Below are 16849 nucleotides of genomic sequence, written 5' to 3' on the forward strand. Positions count from 1 at the left end.
GTTGCATAGACTGAGTCGGTGCGATCATCTTCTACAGGTGAAGATGTACAGAGCAGAGCCCGTAAAAGCTGGTTCCTGCCCTGGTGCCCCCTTGCCTGACCCCTTCTCGGTATCCAGCAGCTGGTCTTGGAAAGCCGGGGAGGATTTCCACCCCGCTGGGGAATTTACCTGGCAGTGTCTCTTCATTGCTGACTTAATGTTTCTACCTTTCTTCCTTTAGATTTTTTTTTCCCCGTTCCATATCCAGATAATCCCTGTTTCCCTCCATTCCCTACCCCTGCAGCACCCCCGCTCTGCGGGGCGTGGGCCTCCGTTTTCCACTGCGTTGCCCGAGGGAGTGGCTGCAGCGCCGTTCCCGCGTTCGGGCGCCGGGAAACCGCTCTCTTTCAGGCTCCCTCCCCGGAAAGCAGCGATTCCCCCGCCGCTGTCCGGGGTTTTGGAAAACGCTTTTATCGCTTCAGACGGCTGGTGCGTATGGGTGCAAAGCAGGGTGGCAGGACAGGTGAATGTCCTTCCGGGCACGCCTTCGGGCCCGGGCCGGCCCGCCGCCCGGGTTTCCGTTAACGGCCGCTCCGCCCCCGCGGGCCGTGGCGGTGAGCGGGGTGCGGTGCGGTGCGGGCCGGCGGAGGTGAGCGTGGGCGGGCGGCGGCGTGAGGCGGCGGCGGCCGCTGGCCGGGACCCCAGGCTGGGACGGGTGGCGGGCAGGGGCCGGGGACAGGGATAGGGACAGGGCAGCGGGCGAGGACGGGGTGGCAGCCGTATCCAGGTCCTTCGCAGCTTACCGTCGTCCAAGTGCCAAGCTTCTCCTTCCCCGTCCACCCTCGGCCTTCCCTCCTTGAGCCACTGAGAAATAAGGGGTGTTATCCACCCCTAGGAGAATGACTTGGCACCTGGGTTGCACTTCACATTTTTCAAAGCAGTATGTTATGTAGCATTCATTTTTCTCCCCCCTAAAGCAGACAAGGATTGTTACACTCATTTTATGGGGAAAAAAAAATAGATATGTGGACTCTAAAGTTCCTAAAAAGCAGGAAGGCACCTGAAGCAGGACTTGCTGCCTCACCTGCACCTGATCTTGGAAAAGTCCAGCTTGCTGAATGTCAGCGGAGTTTCCCACCCCTCACTTCAGTATTCCAGCACAAAACATTTTGTTTCTGCAAGTACCCAGTGATGCTTGAGACTGACAGGGCTGATTCGTCAGCATCTAATCTACCTACCTTGCACAGGTGTTTTGATGTAGGCATGCGTCTACCTCATGCATGCCAGCCCAACATGCAGCAATGGCTGCTGCTTTGTTTTGAAATGGAATGGTCAACTGTTACTGTACACCTTTAATTCAGTGGCTCAGAGCTAGGAGCATTCACACAGGTCATGGGAGAGTTCATTCAACTCCATGGTCTGCCTGAAGGCAAATGAGACATATGTCTTCCTCCTAATTGAGGACAGGCACTTTTTGGCACGCTATGTCGTTGTGCAAGAATTTCTAGAAGTTGATTGAGATGGTAAGAGGCAGGAACTAGAGGGAAGGGCAAGAAGGGCCTCCAAGCTGTTCTCTAAGGATGGTTTCTGAGTTGAAAATGTGCGTAGTCAGAATATGGAAACTGCCCAGAGCAGATCTCCTCCCTCCCCTCCCTTGGCCCCTGTACAGAGCATCCCTTAGCCCCTCATTAGGATGCTCCACATGTCTTTGATTTAGTGAATCTTGAACGTTATTCACTCAGTTGGAAGAGCTGTAACAGAAGAGGAGGAGAGTGCCTCCAGTCCAAAATATCCAATGCTTCCACAATTAATGAGTATTTGTGAGATGAAAGGGTTTGGTATTGCATTATGCAGAAAACAGAGTTGAGTGTAGCTGTTTTACATGATAGATTAATGTCCTAAATGAAGATATGGCTCGCTTTCTCTCCAGAAAGAACTAGGTAGGGCCAGAATTTAAAATATAACCTCCATGGGGATTTCTGTTTTGGCAGTCCCTAGGTGCAGGTCTTTTATGGATTCAGAAATCAGGTGCATATCTTTCTACATGCACTGCATGGAGTGTATAATTCGGTCTCTGCTTCCACTCTAAATGCGTTTCACACAGGTTAGCCTGTGTGACACCTGTTTTTCTTGGTTGGGTTGGGACCATCTTATATAAGGATAATCAGTGGATAAGCACTTGACCTGGGATATATATGCAGGTGAGCCCTAGGACTCTACTACCATACCGTGAGTCAATGAAATAGCTAAGTCACCAACAGCCTCACAAAGGACCTGTTTCAGAAAGGCTACTAGCTACTTTTCTACCTTCTCCACTTCTTAGATCTCCTTTGCACAACAGGTTCTACAGTACAAAGTTACATCAGCTATACTTGTGAGTGGAATTTTCACATTTTTCTCCTCCACCGACAAGTTAATAGCTAACTCAAATTTATTCTGATCTAAAGCCTATTTCAAAGAAATTCATACGGTATCCTTTCAACGTCTGCATTCCAGGGAAGAGTGGAGCAGGTTTCTAACTTCACTTAAATGCTGGGCAGATTGGCTGTCTGACTCTCTTTTGTATTATATTTATGGTCTTCTTGTCACTGGATGTTTGCAGCTTGTTATCTTTTGATTGTCTTTTTAAAACGCATGTGCAAAAAAGATACTTGCAAAAGCAAACGTCTTTGTTATCAGTTATTCCGTTTGGCTCCACATAATAAGGCATTTGTCTCCATACTCTTTTTAATAGTTCCTTAAGAAGTAACGTGCCCAGACTGGGTCCCAGAAGGGCAGGTGTGGCAACCCTGCCATTTCCCCTCCGGCTAGCCAGTTAGTCATCTTTGCTGACTTCACCTACCGAACCATTACCACTGGTTGATGCCTGACCGCTATTTCACAGGCATGACAGTACTGATGAGCTTTATAAAAAGGTTACCTTTGCAGGTAAGGCTGTACAGACCTCTGCTTGGGACCCTAGGAGTTACAGTCTGAATGCTGCTTCTCCACTTACTGCTGCTTCCTCAAGAATTTCTGTCCCATGTGTGGAAGCTGGCCTCCTGTAAGTTAAAAACTCTGCTGTCATTCTTGAGAGTCCTTTCCTATTATCAATTTGACCTTTTCCAGGTGAGAGTTTTAATCCTGGCTGCGTCTAATTCTGTCCTATGAGCACAAAAAAAAAAAAAAAAAAAAAAAAAAAAAGGACATTTTGTCCCTGGGCTAAATCCACTTTGTGAAAAACACAGTCCAAAATGATAACTAAAAGGGAAGGGAAACTAACAGGAGGGAAACACTGCTTCCCTGGAAGTGGCTTCTAGTCTAGACCAGGCAGTTATCACATGACAGTTTTCAAAGAGAAACAAAGTCAACACAGATTCAGAATGCGAGGCAGGAATACCTGAGTGGTGACTGTGACTGCCCACGGGTGGTTTGTGCAGCTTTGAACTCTGCTGGGAAACAACTGCAGCACTCAGTTGAAAAAAAAATAAACAGGAATCTTCACTGTCCTCACTGAAGCCTCGAGAAGTTCATTTCCTTAGGACCTGGAAGAGCATAAGAAACCTTCTTGGTCCTCTTCTCAAGCCTAGCTGAGGTGCTCTCTGCCTTCATCATGTCCTGTCTGACACAGGGGCAGAGGAGCCTGGACTGCCCAGGGCTGGCAGATGGACCAGTGCCCAGCGCTGGGGCACCTCACTGGAACAACCAGCCCAGTTGCTGCGCAGGCAGGGAAAAGAACAGGCTGGCTTTGATCAGGAGGGAGACACTCCAAACAGTGCTAGTGGCTAAAAACAACTAAGCTGAGGCCAGGGGCTGGAGTTTGGGGCTACAGCACCCTCCTTGTGCCTATCCAGTTTACTCCTGCCCCCTGGAGAAATAGCCCAGAGCTTGTTTTAGTCTATACTTTCAAGTTTATTTCCCCATCCTTCTGGAGAATGCTTTCTTTTAAAGAACTGTTGTACTATAATAAGAATAGAGGCATCACACCATCTTTGAAGTGTATGTGTCAACATCTCATCATATAATCTGAGCGGATATCAGAACAAATAAATACAAACAAATAAAGCTAGATGATGAACAGGAACTAGATAACTATATCCCATACATGGCTCTGATTACCCAGCTGGTTTTTATGGTCCTTCTGCTCTGTCAGGTTGCTATTCTCTTAGGTTTTTCCCATCAATAATAGGAGCTGTCACAGTGCTCAGTTGCCTTATAACATGCTTCCTGGTTTTAAGTTGGAAAATGCTGTATTTGAGTTAAGCATCCTAGCAACTTAAGGGAGAGGCTGAGGGGGTGGGAAGGGGCACATTCATTAATCATCTCATGAATGAATTATTTTTTCAGATTGTAATAGGCTTAGAGGGCCCCCATGAAGAAAAGTTTGTTTACATTGCACAGCATTTTTTGAACACAAATGCATATATTATGATGGCTTAGAGCCTGGGCAAAAGCTTGGAGCTTTATTTTTGTTTCAGTAAGTAGATTTGATCTAATCGGGTAACAGCAGCAATACAGACTTTCACAATGGCAGTTGGCCTTGATCTGGCCAGTCTAAGAACAAAGGCTTACTGTTTGTGATATATCTTTTAAGATCTTTTTTATGGCCTAGGTAAATATTACAAACAAACTCCTTGTCAGTAGGCTTACTGTTCGATTAAAAGAAAAAGGGTGCTCTTTGAAGGTCTTTGGGTTTTTTCTGAGAAATTTTACCAAGTGCCAAATACAAATAGTCCTTCACAGTCACTGTGTATCACCAGCCTCTGGGAAAGATGCCCATAATTGTTGCCATGAGTGAAGAAAAGACTAATGATATTTGGGTATTAGACGAGGATATTTTACTTGTTCTGCAGTTTCTCCAAGAAGCAGGAATGACTCTCAGTTCTCTACAGAATTGTGACATGTGAATATATAGGGAAAACTGAACAGGGAAGCTCTTTCATTTGGATGGCAGGAGGAGATCCAAGAACTGAAGACTGAAATTGAGACAATTTGTCTATTCAGGTGAATTTCAGTAGATTTTAGGTAGCCAGGTCCCCAAAATCTGATCCAAAAGGCCCTTCCTTCAGTCATAAACCCACATGGCACCACCATTTCTGCTGCTGATCCCAGTAAGTGTAAGCCATTGCATAGGAGCACCCTAGGATGAGGAGCTCAGCACAGCGATTGCAGATGCTGTGGAGCTTGATATGAAGAACTATTCTGGTTTTATTAACACAGCCTCAAGCAGGCTTCTTCAAGGGGACCATGCATGGAGCACGTACAGCAGAGCTGCAGCCTTGGGTCCAGTGCAGGGCATACTAGCCATGGACATTTTCTTTCTTGCTTTAGCTATAGAAAGGAGAGTTTTCTGATATTATCACCCAGTTAGACCATTAAAGGAAGTGGAGGACCTGAGTACTTAGCCTTCCTGAGTCTGAGAAGCTTCAGTCTGGTTCTTACTCAAGGAAACTGCTTTAACCATGAGGCTATAAGCACGTATGTTAGGTAACAGTATGTTATAGCTCTCCTGCAGAAGCTTGGCTGTGCAAACAAGAATGTGAGGATTTTTTTTTCTGAGCAGGGGTTGGAAGATAAACTCCTTGAATTATTTTGAAATAGCTAAAACCCATAACCAGACTTCATCATTAAAGCCCAGCGTTGAGTACAGAATTAGCAACAGATGTTACTGTCCTCTACTCCCCTGGGTCAGTACGTGCCTCTGGCATAATGTTGCATCCAATCAGTATTCCCCTTGTTTCGCAGAATGGGAGAACTATAGTTAACTCCTCAGTTCTTCTTGTAGCATCTCCTTTCACTTCAAGGTACCAGTTTCCAAAGTTGCAGCCTCTAGCCTCAATAGCTTTGACTCATTCTAAGAAAACTTGAAAGTCATAGGTAACCAGCCCAACTGTTTCCTCCAGATTCTTTAGAGGAAATCTCAGCCCCATGACATAGGAACAACAGAGACAAGTTTCCATTGTTTGCAGTGGGGTTTGCTTGTTATTCTCCTGGAGGGGGGAGTCGTTGGTTGGTTTTGTTTTTTTTTTAAGTCTGCTTCATTCTATTTGAGTCTTTCCACAGAAGAGTTAATGCTATCCAAATAAGATAGGAGCTGCATTAGCCATGTACCAAGGATAAAGCACATAATTGTGTGTGCACTGCTTTAGTTTTGTGTGAACAAAGGGGAGCGACTTCTAGCAGTTTCCTACAGAAGCTACCACCTTAGGCCCCCCCTCACTAACAAAACCATGACACTAGTCTTCAGTCTGAGACTTTGATAGGGAGTTACTTCTCTGGTTGGGCAGCTAACATCCAAAATTCCCCAGGCAGATAGCTGAAGCTTTACGTTTACATCCACATTAAACAGCAATGTGGAAAGAGGACAGATGCAGCTGGTCTTACAAATGTAGGTGTTACACCCCCTTTATATGCTGGTGCACTTGGTTCATGCCTAAGCCAAAGTATAGTGGAAAGAGAAAGGAATTGAAGAAAAGAAGATTGAGATGGGAACTGAGATCATTCATTGCCATCTCAAGCCTCAGGTCAGGAGTAGTCTCGCATAGGCTCCTACAGCACTTCTGTGTTGTCACTTCTGTGGGTCAGCCATCCCACACTGCTGAACTGTGAGAGACCATTTCAGCCCTAACTGACAACACGCTGTATGTGTGTTTTGTTGTATTGTATAGCTCAGCTTTGTCCTGTCAGCATGGCTAAGTGGTAATAGATTGTTGTATCTGCCATAACCCCTTTCCTGGAGCTGTTCCAAGCACCTTATAAGCAACATGGCCAAAGATTAGTTACAGATGTAAAAAGATCAGGTATTTAAACTTTAATACTATTGGGACATGAACATTTTCCTAATATTTGTTCTCAAAAGTAAACTGGGTTTGGAAGAGGAAAGAGGAGAGAAGAAAGAATGAATTGCTTGCTCCAGAACTCTTGGACCTGAATCAAGAGCCCTTTGAAATCTCAGAGTCCTCCTAGCCATGATTATCTATACTAAGTGGAGGCTTAACCTGAAACTAAGCAAAAATGTCCTCACTTATCCAAAGGTTCCAGACTCTTCCTGTTCATTCTTTCCCTTTCCCAGTGGCTCTTTCATGCTCATGTGCTTTTTACCTGCAGCTGGTTTCTTTACTGATACTGTTCATGAGTGCTGCACTTCGCCAGCTTCTGGCAGAAAGATCTGGAGTTAACTAACTCTTCTAGGAATTGGTTAATCCCTTGCCCCCAAAGGATTTAAAAACTGACTGTTGTTTCTGGTTTGGGAAAGACACCCTGCAAGCTTTGTCAGTAATGTTGGAATGCCATGTATGGCACAGTATGGCAGAACAATTTCATACCAAGAGCATAACTACTTCAAGCAGGTTTCAGAAGCTGTGTATTCACCCCTGATTCATTATATCACAGCTGTGAACGTGCCCATCCCTATCAGGCAGGACAGCTACTCTGGCGAATGTCAGAGAAGGACAGAAGTTGGCAACAATGCATTTATATTAGTATCTAACAATCAGAAGCAAAACATTTGAAATTATATCAATTTCTACACAGAAAACCCTATCACTGATTAGATTTGAAACCAGAGAATTATTTAAAATCTTAGAATTTGCCAGAAAGCAGAAGTGTGGCACCAGTCTGTCTAGAAACGTATTTATAAACACTGCTTGAAACTCAGTTTTCTTTAGGGTAGATTAATATAAAACAGTCTCTGTTCAGTTAGCTGGACTCTGGACATATACATGTAGAAGTTAGCTTAAATATATTTTCAAAACATTCAGAAGAGAAGTTGTAGACTGATGATGAAACCAGTATGCATATCAAATTTTAAGTTAAATCAGTGTAATTTTATACACAAACCCATCTCATTATAGAAAAAAAAATAAATAAGGGACAATTAAGATGGTCTTTGTCTCTTCAGTCCCTAATTGTTTTGGGTATAGAAGGGAGAAAAGAGGACTATCTTCTATGCATTGATTTTACAGGCAAGAAATACACCCTGAAGCTGTTCAATCCTCTTCTCTTTCTTCCCTTTCTCTGGGGAGCTTTTGTGCTACCTGTGACAACTAGTGGTGTTTCACAGAAAGACATCAGGGCAACAGCAGCACTCACACAGGCTCCAAATGGATCTCGCATCTTGCTGTCCAAACAGCAAGGCCCTTAGCTGTGGAGCTAAAGGGAGAAAAAGCCTTTCAACTTGGCAGTAGGATTAACGTTTATCCCTTAATCCTCAATCCTAAAGCAGGCTTGTGGCAATTAGAGATGAGATTCTCACACACTCATCAAAAGATACTGCTACCTTTATTATATATATATACACTACTCATCTGTGATTCAGTGACCTACAGAAAATGGCCTGGATGTTTTTGTGAAAGTTAGCATGAAAATCTGCCTTTTTTTTTTTGGGGGGGGGGGGGGCAGATAATGAAAAATTTACCAACTTTACCTCTGTCTTTACCTTTGTATCCACCAACCACATCCCAAAGACCTAAATGACTGGTATTCTTGATCAGAAGACTTCATCTTTATGGAATTATTTCAAACAATCTGTTCTTGTGGTGGAAATACAATTCCTCTGGCTGACTGAGTCATCATCTAGGAAAAATCTCCTTAGGAGAATATCATGATTACTGCAATAGGTTATTGAAAAAAATTTTTAAGCTCTTCAGCTCTTATTGATGATTATATTAGACTGGTCTTCTCTAGAGTCCACCCAGATAGCCAGTGCCTCTACTGCTTTGGTTCCCCGAAACCTATGGCTAACAATTCAGAACTATTTAGGCCCACTGCTCATTTTCATAAGCTCATATGGTGCACGTCTGTTCACTTCCATTGGCGTGTGCTGGTTCATATTTGACCTGGGGTTATGTGGCGGAAGCAGGGGAGGCTGCTGAAGAGAGTAAGCATGCTACTGAATGCTGCACAAAACCACTTCTGAAACGGAAATATTTCTTTCAGATTACTCTTTTAAAAAGCAAGCAAACACTCTCAGCCATCAGCAAGGACAAAAATAGGGTATGTAATCCCTGTTTCTTTATATATAGGTTCTTTATATGGACTCCAGTGCATTTTTGTTGTGAGTGTGGAAAGGGGAATGGCAAGTACTTTCTAACTCTCCATGGGAGAGTTGTTACTCTAACGTCTTTCCTGGCTTGTGTATATCGAAAAGGAGACAGTCTTAGTTCTCTTCTTCAGCTGTGCTTCAGGGCCTGCTTACCAACAGCCTCTGCGGATGCCCTAAGGTGTACACAGCTGTGCTGGAGTGGACAGGCACTACTGCAACATCCACTCTCAGGAACTGTCAGTTCCTTTCTGATTTTTGCTGTGCTAGTGCTGTGCTGTGCCTCTTTCTAGGTGATTCCAAACCAAATTAACAGAATAGAGTTATATTTAAAAGTTAGTACAATAGTGTAGGTCAGTTCCAGGTGACTCAGAGCATCTGCATCGGCCTTCCCTGATCCGGACGTACACGTCCTGAGGAGGCTGAGACCACAGCTAGAGTATTTGCATTCTGTATGCACTCGCTTGCTGCCTCTAGATCCAGGTAGAATATCCACCCTACATTGTAAAAGTTCTTTCCGTTGCTCAGAAACATACTCTGCTTAGGACTTTCCATGTCAAAAGCATTTGCAGCATTTTTCCTCCCCATCCTACTTTTCCCCTTCCCTTTACTACTTACCTCTTCTGACATCAAAGCAGTAGGAAGAAACAAAATCTTACATGCTGAGCTCTGGTTCTCTAAACTTAATTGCTCCAGTTTTCAATAACGAATGAAGCATTTACACACCCCTTCATCTCCATGTCCCTGCGCAGGCATGTAACTGAATGGGATGATGGTAATTCTGTGGACAGAATATACTTCCCGAAAGGTTTGAAGTGCTGAGGTACAATGGTGATGTATTGTATAAAATGATACATGGAGGGATTCTGTTAAATTAAAAATCTTTGCTGTCCTCATGACAGCCGTAAGAGGCTTTATTTACTGCTAGCATCCTCCTTCTGCTCATGGAGGGCCAATATTTGGGGGAAAAGGTAGTACTTATGCAGAAAAAAATAGAGGGAGCAAAGAGTTTACAAATGAAACCCTCCTTGTCACCAAACCGGAGCAGAGGTGGAGTGTAACAACTGTTAGAGTTTCTTTAACTTAGAAGAACATGGAAAAGCAGCTAAGTGTAAAAGCAAAGGTGGCTAGAAATATTTCACCATTTTCTTATTTTCTAATAATAAAAATAAAACTACAGTTTTAAATTAAAAACCAACAACAATATTTTGTAATTCTCCCACTCTGAACATTCTGAGCTTTTTCTTGTGGTACTTTAAAAATACTTTAAAAACCAGCCATAGCATTTGGGCAAATACAAGGAATGGAAATGTAAATGTCTGACAGATAAATGTAATTTAAAACTATTTGTACTAAACATTTTATGTTACAGTGTCAACAAGAAACCTTGCAATAGTTAACAAATGAAGGGAAACTTGGTGTTTTGTTTTCATGGTTCAAGCAAAGAGAAAAGTAAAAAGTAAACAAGATCTTGAATGACCTGCTATGTGTTTAATTGTGTGTTTTAGAATAACCTACAATATTTTGTAGTCACAAAGACAAAAATTATGTAGTTTACTGTTTGTAATGTCCCCTTTTAACAGTGCATGATAGGTCAGAAAAAAAGGGCAGAAAACAGTTATTTTCTAGTACTAGCAATTATTCCCTGGAAATGCAGTTAAAATACTCACTGCCTGCAATTTGCTTTTCTTTGCAGCATATCCTAAATTCCTTAGTGCGACAAAATATGAATGAAATTTGAATGCCAGGACTTCAGAATTCAGCACTCTATCCTATATGCATAATCTCTTTTACTTTCAAGAATCAGATCTGGTCCCAAAACCATCAAATTGTCTTTAAAAATGATGAGATTCATATTTTAAGTTGCAAGGTATGTGTGTTTCCCACTTGGTGTTTGAGTCTCTAGGGTGGAAATTTGCAGATTCACCCTAGTAGTCACAGTTGTTACCACTTAAGGTCTTAGTATAATCAGATGACTTTGAGAACATCACCAAAAATGTTAGGTACAGTGAGATTGTGTCAGTTATGAGATTCCATGGTACTATAATGTCCTTGTACTTCCCATTTAGCAGATAGTCTCTAAAAAATGGCTACCTCTTTCACTTGGTGTTTGTAATGGGAATATCGTGGTGGTTTCTACTGACACTTTTTTCATTTCCCAGAAATCACTTTGTATGATGGCGACAAGCATAAGATTATTTTAGTTCAAGTGCAATATTCTGCATAGAAGCAGCATGCTCAGATTATAATAATAATTAGCGGTGTTTATCCCTTTTGAATTACTGGCTCAAAGCCCAACTTTTTTCCCCTCTGAAGTACATCTACTTTTTAGCCATTAGATCGCCATCAGGGGTTTGGTTCCACAAGAATTTACACTTACCAATTTTTAAGCAGATTGTGCTGGTGGTCACAAAAATTCTTCCACTGGGTTGTCATTTCATTTCAAGAAATGTTGTTTTTTTTAAAGGAAAGGCAGATGGTTGCAACCTTAGTTAGATTTTTTTTTTAAGCTATGGTACATAAACAACCACTTTAGGACTAATAGTTTGCTCTGTTCTTTACCATGCTCAATAAAAAAGACCTTCCTTGCTTTGAAGAAGTTTTTGTCTCAAATAAAGAGAGAGACAGGCAGGCAGATGGCATAACGCAAGGAAAATCCAGAGTGGGAATAAATTAATAAATTGATTCATCAGTGAGCTGCATAAATTATGTTTTGCACCTTTTTGTGTAATGTAGGAATTTACAGTTCAGGCAATGTAGTTTTTCACAAAACGTGAAATCTTGCAGCACAGCTTCAGGCTACTGTTTTTTTTTTCTTTTTGTTCACTGTTAGCCTTGTTCCTGCTCATACTTTGAAAATTATTTTTCAAGAACAATTTTTCATTGCAGGGTTAATCTGAGGCTCAAGGAACCCCCAAAGAGGTCCTGCTTTTAAAAATTCATGGTTGTTGGGCACTTCTGTGTGACAGCAATCTGAATTCCAAATAGTGTGATTGCCCTGAGAAGGAGTGCGTTCAGGGAAAGAGCAGCCTTAGCCTACTTTGTTGAGATGCCTGGATAACTGCACTTTACTTTGGTAATCCAAGCTGTTTAAACCTATTTGGATAACTGATTAAGGAATTAAGCTAATACACCAGCATTATCAGTTTCACGATGGAAATTAAATAGCCAGGCCAAGATTTTCACACTTACCTATGGAGTTTTGGTGCCGCCCTTAATGTATGTAAAGGAGGGTTACTTTTCAGGTGCTCGCATCTCTTTGGGACCCATCTTCTGATCAGCCACCCTATCAGATGATACCTGTTAGACCTCAGAGAAAGGATAAATCCAAAATCACTACTATTTTTTAGTGTGACATTATATAGAGGGAGGTAGATTTAGATGAGATATTAGGAAAAAATTTTTTACAATGAGGGTTGTAGAACACTGGAACAGGTTGCCCAGAAAGGTGGTGGAGGCCCCATCCCTGGAAACGTGTAAGGCCAGGTTGGATGAGGCTCTGAGCAACCTGATCTGGTTGGGGATGTCCCTGCTCCTTGCAGGGGGGTTGGACTAGATGACCCTTGAAGGTCCCTTCCAACCCTAACCATTCTATGATTCTGTGATTAGTCTTTTATTCTACAGTGGTTAAAAATGTCCTCTAGAACTGACTGCGTAGATAGACAACTACAGAATTAATGTGTACTGTTTTCACTTTTTTTCACATAGATTTGCGATGCTACATCAACAGCTAGTAATTGTCTTTGGAATATCACTAGCTAGTAATATATGTGCATTTAGAAGCTGTTACTCAGAAGCCCAAGTCTCGCTGTATTATTTCTGCAACCTCACAGATGTTCCACTTGTGCCAAAGGATACAGTGAAGCTTTTGCTAACTTTCAACTATATCACACAAGTGACTGCAACTTCATTCCAACTGCTGGAGCACTTGTTGTTGTTGGAAATTGGAATGCAGTACGTCTATCCTGTTACTATAAGAGAAGGAGCTTTCAGGAACCTGCCAAATCTTCGTGTCTTAGACTTGGGATTCAATAGGATTCTTCAACTGGATCTTGATGCTTTTGTGGGCTTGCGAAGTCTGACTGTACTCCGTCTGTTTCAGAACTACCTTGGAGATTCCATCCTGGAGGAACGTTACTTTCAAGATTTGAGCTCGTTAGAAGAATTGGATCTTTCAGAGAATGAAATCACAAAACTTCAGCCTCATCCCTTATTTTATAATCTAACAGCCTTGAAAGCCGTCAGCCTGAAATTCAACAAGATATCCAACCTGTGTGAAAGCAATCTTACCAGCTTCCAAGGAAAACACTTTTTATTTTTTAACCTCAGTTCTAATTTTTTGTACAAGACAGATGAAGTGGCCTGGGCTAAATGCCCAAATCCTTTCAGAAATATTACGTTTGATGCACTAGATCTTAGTGACAATGGCTGGAGCACAGAGAGAGTCCAATATTTCTGTAAAGCCATTAAAGGAACTCAAATCGGTTCTTTAATATTTAGCTCTCATACAATGGGTTCAGGATTTGGCTTTAATAACTTGAAAAATCCAGATAATGATACGTTTGCAGGACTCGCAAGCAGTGATCTTCATTTGCTTGATATTTCAAATGGCTACATTTTCTCTCTCAATTCTCTAATCTTTCAAAGCCTTGGTAGTCTGCAATTGCTGAATCTTTTCAAAAACAAGATAAATCAAATCCAAAGGCAAGCATTTTTTGGCTTGGGAAATCTAAAAACTCTCAATCTCTCAAGTAATCTTTTAGGTGAGTTGTACGATTATACTTTTGAGGGGCTACGTAGTGTAACGCATATTGATTTACAGCAAAATCATATCGGGATGATTGGTCAAAAATCATTCAGTGACTTACTAAGTCTGGAAATAATTGATCTCCGAGACAACGCCATTAAAAAACTCCCTTCCTTTCCACATCTGACCTCTGTCTTTTTAGGTGACAATAAGCTAATGTCTGTAGGTGATACAAAAATAGCAGCAACACACCTTGAATTAGAAAGAAATTGGTTGGCAAACCTAGGTGACCTGTATGTTCTTTTTCAAGTTCCAGATTTGCAGTATATCTTCTTAAAACAGAATCGCTTCTCTTACTGTGCAAAAAGTGATCATGTTATAGAAAACAGTCAGTTAATCTATATGGATCTAGGTGAAAATATGTTACAGCTTGTGTGGGAGAGAGATTCATGTTTGGATGTTTTCCAGGCACTGTCCAAACTTCAGGTTCTACATCTGAATAACAACTATCTTAGTGCTCTTCCACAGGAGATTTTTCAAGGTCTAACGTCTCTAAAAAGACTTAACCTAGCTTCCAACCTATTGTCTCATCTTTCTCCTGGGCTTTTTCCACAAAGCCTAACAAACCTAAACTTATCTGGAAACCAGCTCTTTTCCCCCGAGCCTGAAGTCTTTATGACTTTGAGTATTCTGGACATAACACATAATCAGTTTGTCTGTGATTGTACTTTAAAGAGCCTACTCGTGTGGCTAAATGAAACCAATGTAACCCTAGCTGGCTCGCAGTCTGACAGGTACTGCGTATACCCACCTGCATTCGCAGGGGTACCACTGTCATCTCTGACATATGATGGTTGCGATGAAGATGAACTCCAGGAGACACTCAGGTTCTCAGTATTCGTCTTCACCTCCGTCACTCTTCTAATGTTTCTGATGGCAGTAATTGTTTTTACTCGCTGTCGGGGGATTTGTTTTGTCTGGTATAAAACTGTCACCAAAAAAGTGATAGACAGCCATCCACAAGCAGCAGATAAAAGTGAATATAGATATGATGCGTATTTGTGCTACAGCAAAAATGATTTTGAGTGGGTCCAGAATTCTTTTCTAAAGCATCTGGATTCCCAGTATTTTGATAAAAACAGTTTTACCTTATGCTTTGAGGAAAGAGATTTCTTGCCTGGGGAAGAACATATCAACAATATTCGTGATGCCATTTGGAACAGCAGGAAAACAATTTGCATTGTGACCAGGCAGTTTCTCAAAGATGGGTGGTGTGTGGAAGCCTTTAATTTTGCCCAAAGCAGGTACTTCTGTGATCTGAAAGATGTCCTCATTATGGTAGTGGTTGGATCGCTTTCTCAGTATCAACTGATGAAACACAAACCAATTCGAAACTTTTTACAAAGGAGTCGATATTTGCGATGGCCTGAAGATTACCAAGATGTAGACTGGTTTTTAAGTAACCTTTCTTATCAAATTCTGAAGGAAAAAAAAGTGCGAAGGAAAGCCGGAGGTATAGAGCTACAGACTGTAGCAACACTCTCACATTGACAGTATATTGGTTGCTGGCTTTCTAAATATCCTATTTCCAGCTGTTCCATGGCTGGAATAAACAGAAGTTTTCTTAATTTTTCCTTGAAAAAAACAGGTAGAAATATAACTATTTCAGTATAAATTCTACTAAACTTGGAGATAGCTTGAAAGCAACCAGCAAATATGTGGAAGTGCAATTATTTTATGGACTTTGACACACATTTTTCAGAAGAATTTAATGAATCACAGATCCGTCACATTTTGGATGCTCAGCTTCAGACACTTTAGTCCTGATTTTCAGAGTACTACTTACTTACATGTCTGTTTCAGTTAGAGAAGGATGCTTGCAACTGTTTTTTTAAACAGAGCCATGGTACCATACAGGAGTGACCGAGTATGCTTTCATGTATGGCCTACTTATTCCTGTGCTTTCTGAACTCTGTAACTTTTCATGCTGTGTTTCAAAGTAGAATCGGTGCTTTGCACCTTTATGCTTTAAATTGGTGTAACACAGATTTCTTTTCTTTTTTTTTTTTACTCAATTAGCCTCAGCTTCTCAACTGGAATGTACAAACTTTGAACTTCATTCATCCCCTTCCCCTCCACAACTTCTCTGCTTGGTGGTAAAATGATGGTCATTCATCCACTTCATTTGCTGCTGTTTCAGCCTCGTGCTTTTTCAGTTGAACTGCCTCCTGCCCTGCAGAGAGGAACAGGGATCTCCTTCAGATCTGAAGCAAGCTTAGACTTGAAAAGCAAACAGAAAACTACCTCAGCAGCCGTGTGGGCTGTACACTGGTGGCAGGACCAGCAGCCCACTGACTGCTAGACAGCTTTCACATTCTGTACATAGAAGGTACAGATAACTGGTGTGTAATTTGGGTTGTTCTCTGTACGTCCTGTGTCCCAATCAATTTTAAGGTGTTTTTTTCTGCTTCTATTGAAATATTTGTCTAGAGTCATTAATGCCTGGTACTCTCTTACCTCTCTAATAATTTTGCCACTGTTTGTTCATGTATGTGTCTGCAGGGGGTTGTTCAGGGTCATTTTAATAAAAGTCTGACTCAGTGTTCACTGCTCTAGAATCTGCACCTATTATTTCAACGGTGACGTACTCCTTGAGTGTGCTTGTTCATCTCGTTCTACACATTTACTCAACAAAAGCTTATCAAAATAATTTCAGTATGGCCTCAGTGAGTTTTTCACTGTAGTGAGAAAGCAGGAATGGGAGGTTTTATAAGCTGGCGGTCTTGACCTTACCTGCAGAGATATACTACCATCTTAACTATCGCGATGGAGATGAAAAAGTACAATCCACTTCACGTGAGTGCAGTTGTTTGAATACAGATGCGCCAGTGGCTGATCTAATTTACTCTCAGTGCACCAGTATACAGGATTTCTGTTGATAAAGTTACTACAGTGAAGTAGTGCTTCCTTCTCAATCAGTGTAGTCATTCAGGAGCAGACAAGAGCTAAACCTTGGGCAATTTTCCAGGCGGTACAAGGCGGGAGGGCCGTGATTTTAAAAAGGGACTGGACGGTGCTGATGGAGCCCTGGGTGTCGCTGTCGG

At 41.8% G+C, this 16849-nt stretch overlaps 1 protein-coding gene across 1 annotated transcript; it reads left to right on the plus strand.

Annotated features, from left to right (window-relative positions):
- The first annotated feature begins 12713 nt into the window (after positions 1-12713).
- On the plus strand, positions 12714-16352 carry TLR5 (toll like receptor 5). Its single transcript, XM_010119531.2, has one exon. It carries the CDS (start codon positions 12714-12716, stop codon positions 15294-15296), a length of 2583 nt encoding a protein of 860 aa, XP_010117833.1. The 3' UTR covers positions 15297-16352.
- The last annotated feature ends 497 nt before the right edge of the window (positions 16353-16849 follow it).

Source organism: Chlamydotis macqueenii, chromosome 3, assembly GCF_036417535.1.
Source record: "Chlamydotis macqueenii isolate bChlMac1 chromosome 3, bChlMac1.mat, whole genome shotgun sequence".
In the NCBI taxonomy this organism is placed as follows: Eukaryota; Metazoa; Chordata; class Aves; order Otidiformes; family Otididae; genus Chlamydotis; species Chlamydotis macqueenii.

What these genes read in the sequence shown, in the direction of transcription:
- TLR5 (XM_010119531.2), top strand. Translation starts at nt 12,714, where the DNA reads ATGCTACATCAACAGCTAGTAATTGTCTTTGGAATATCACTAGCTAGT.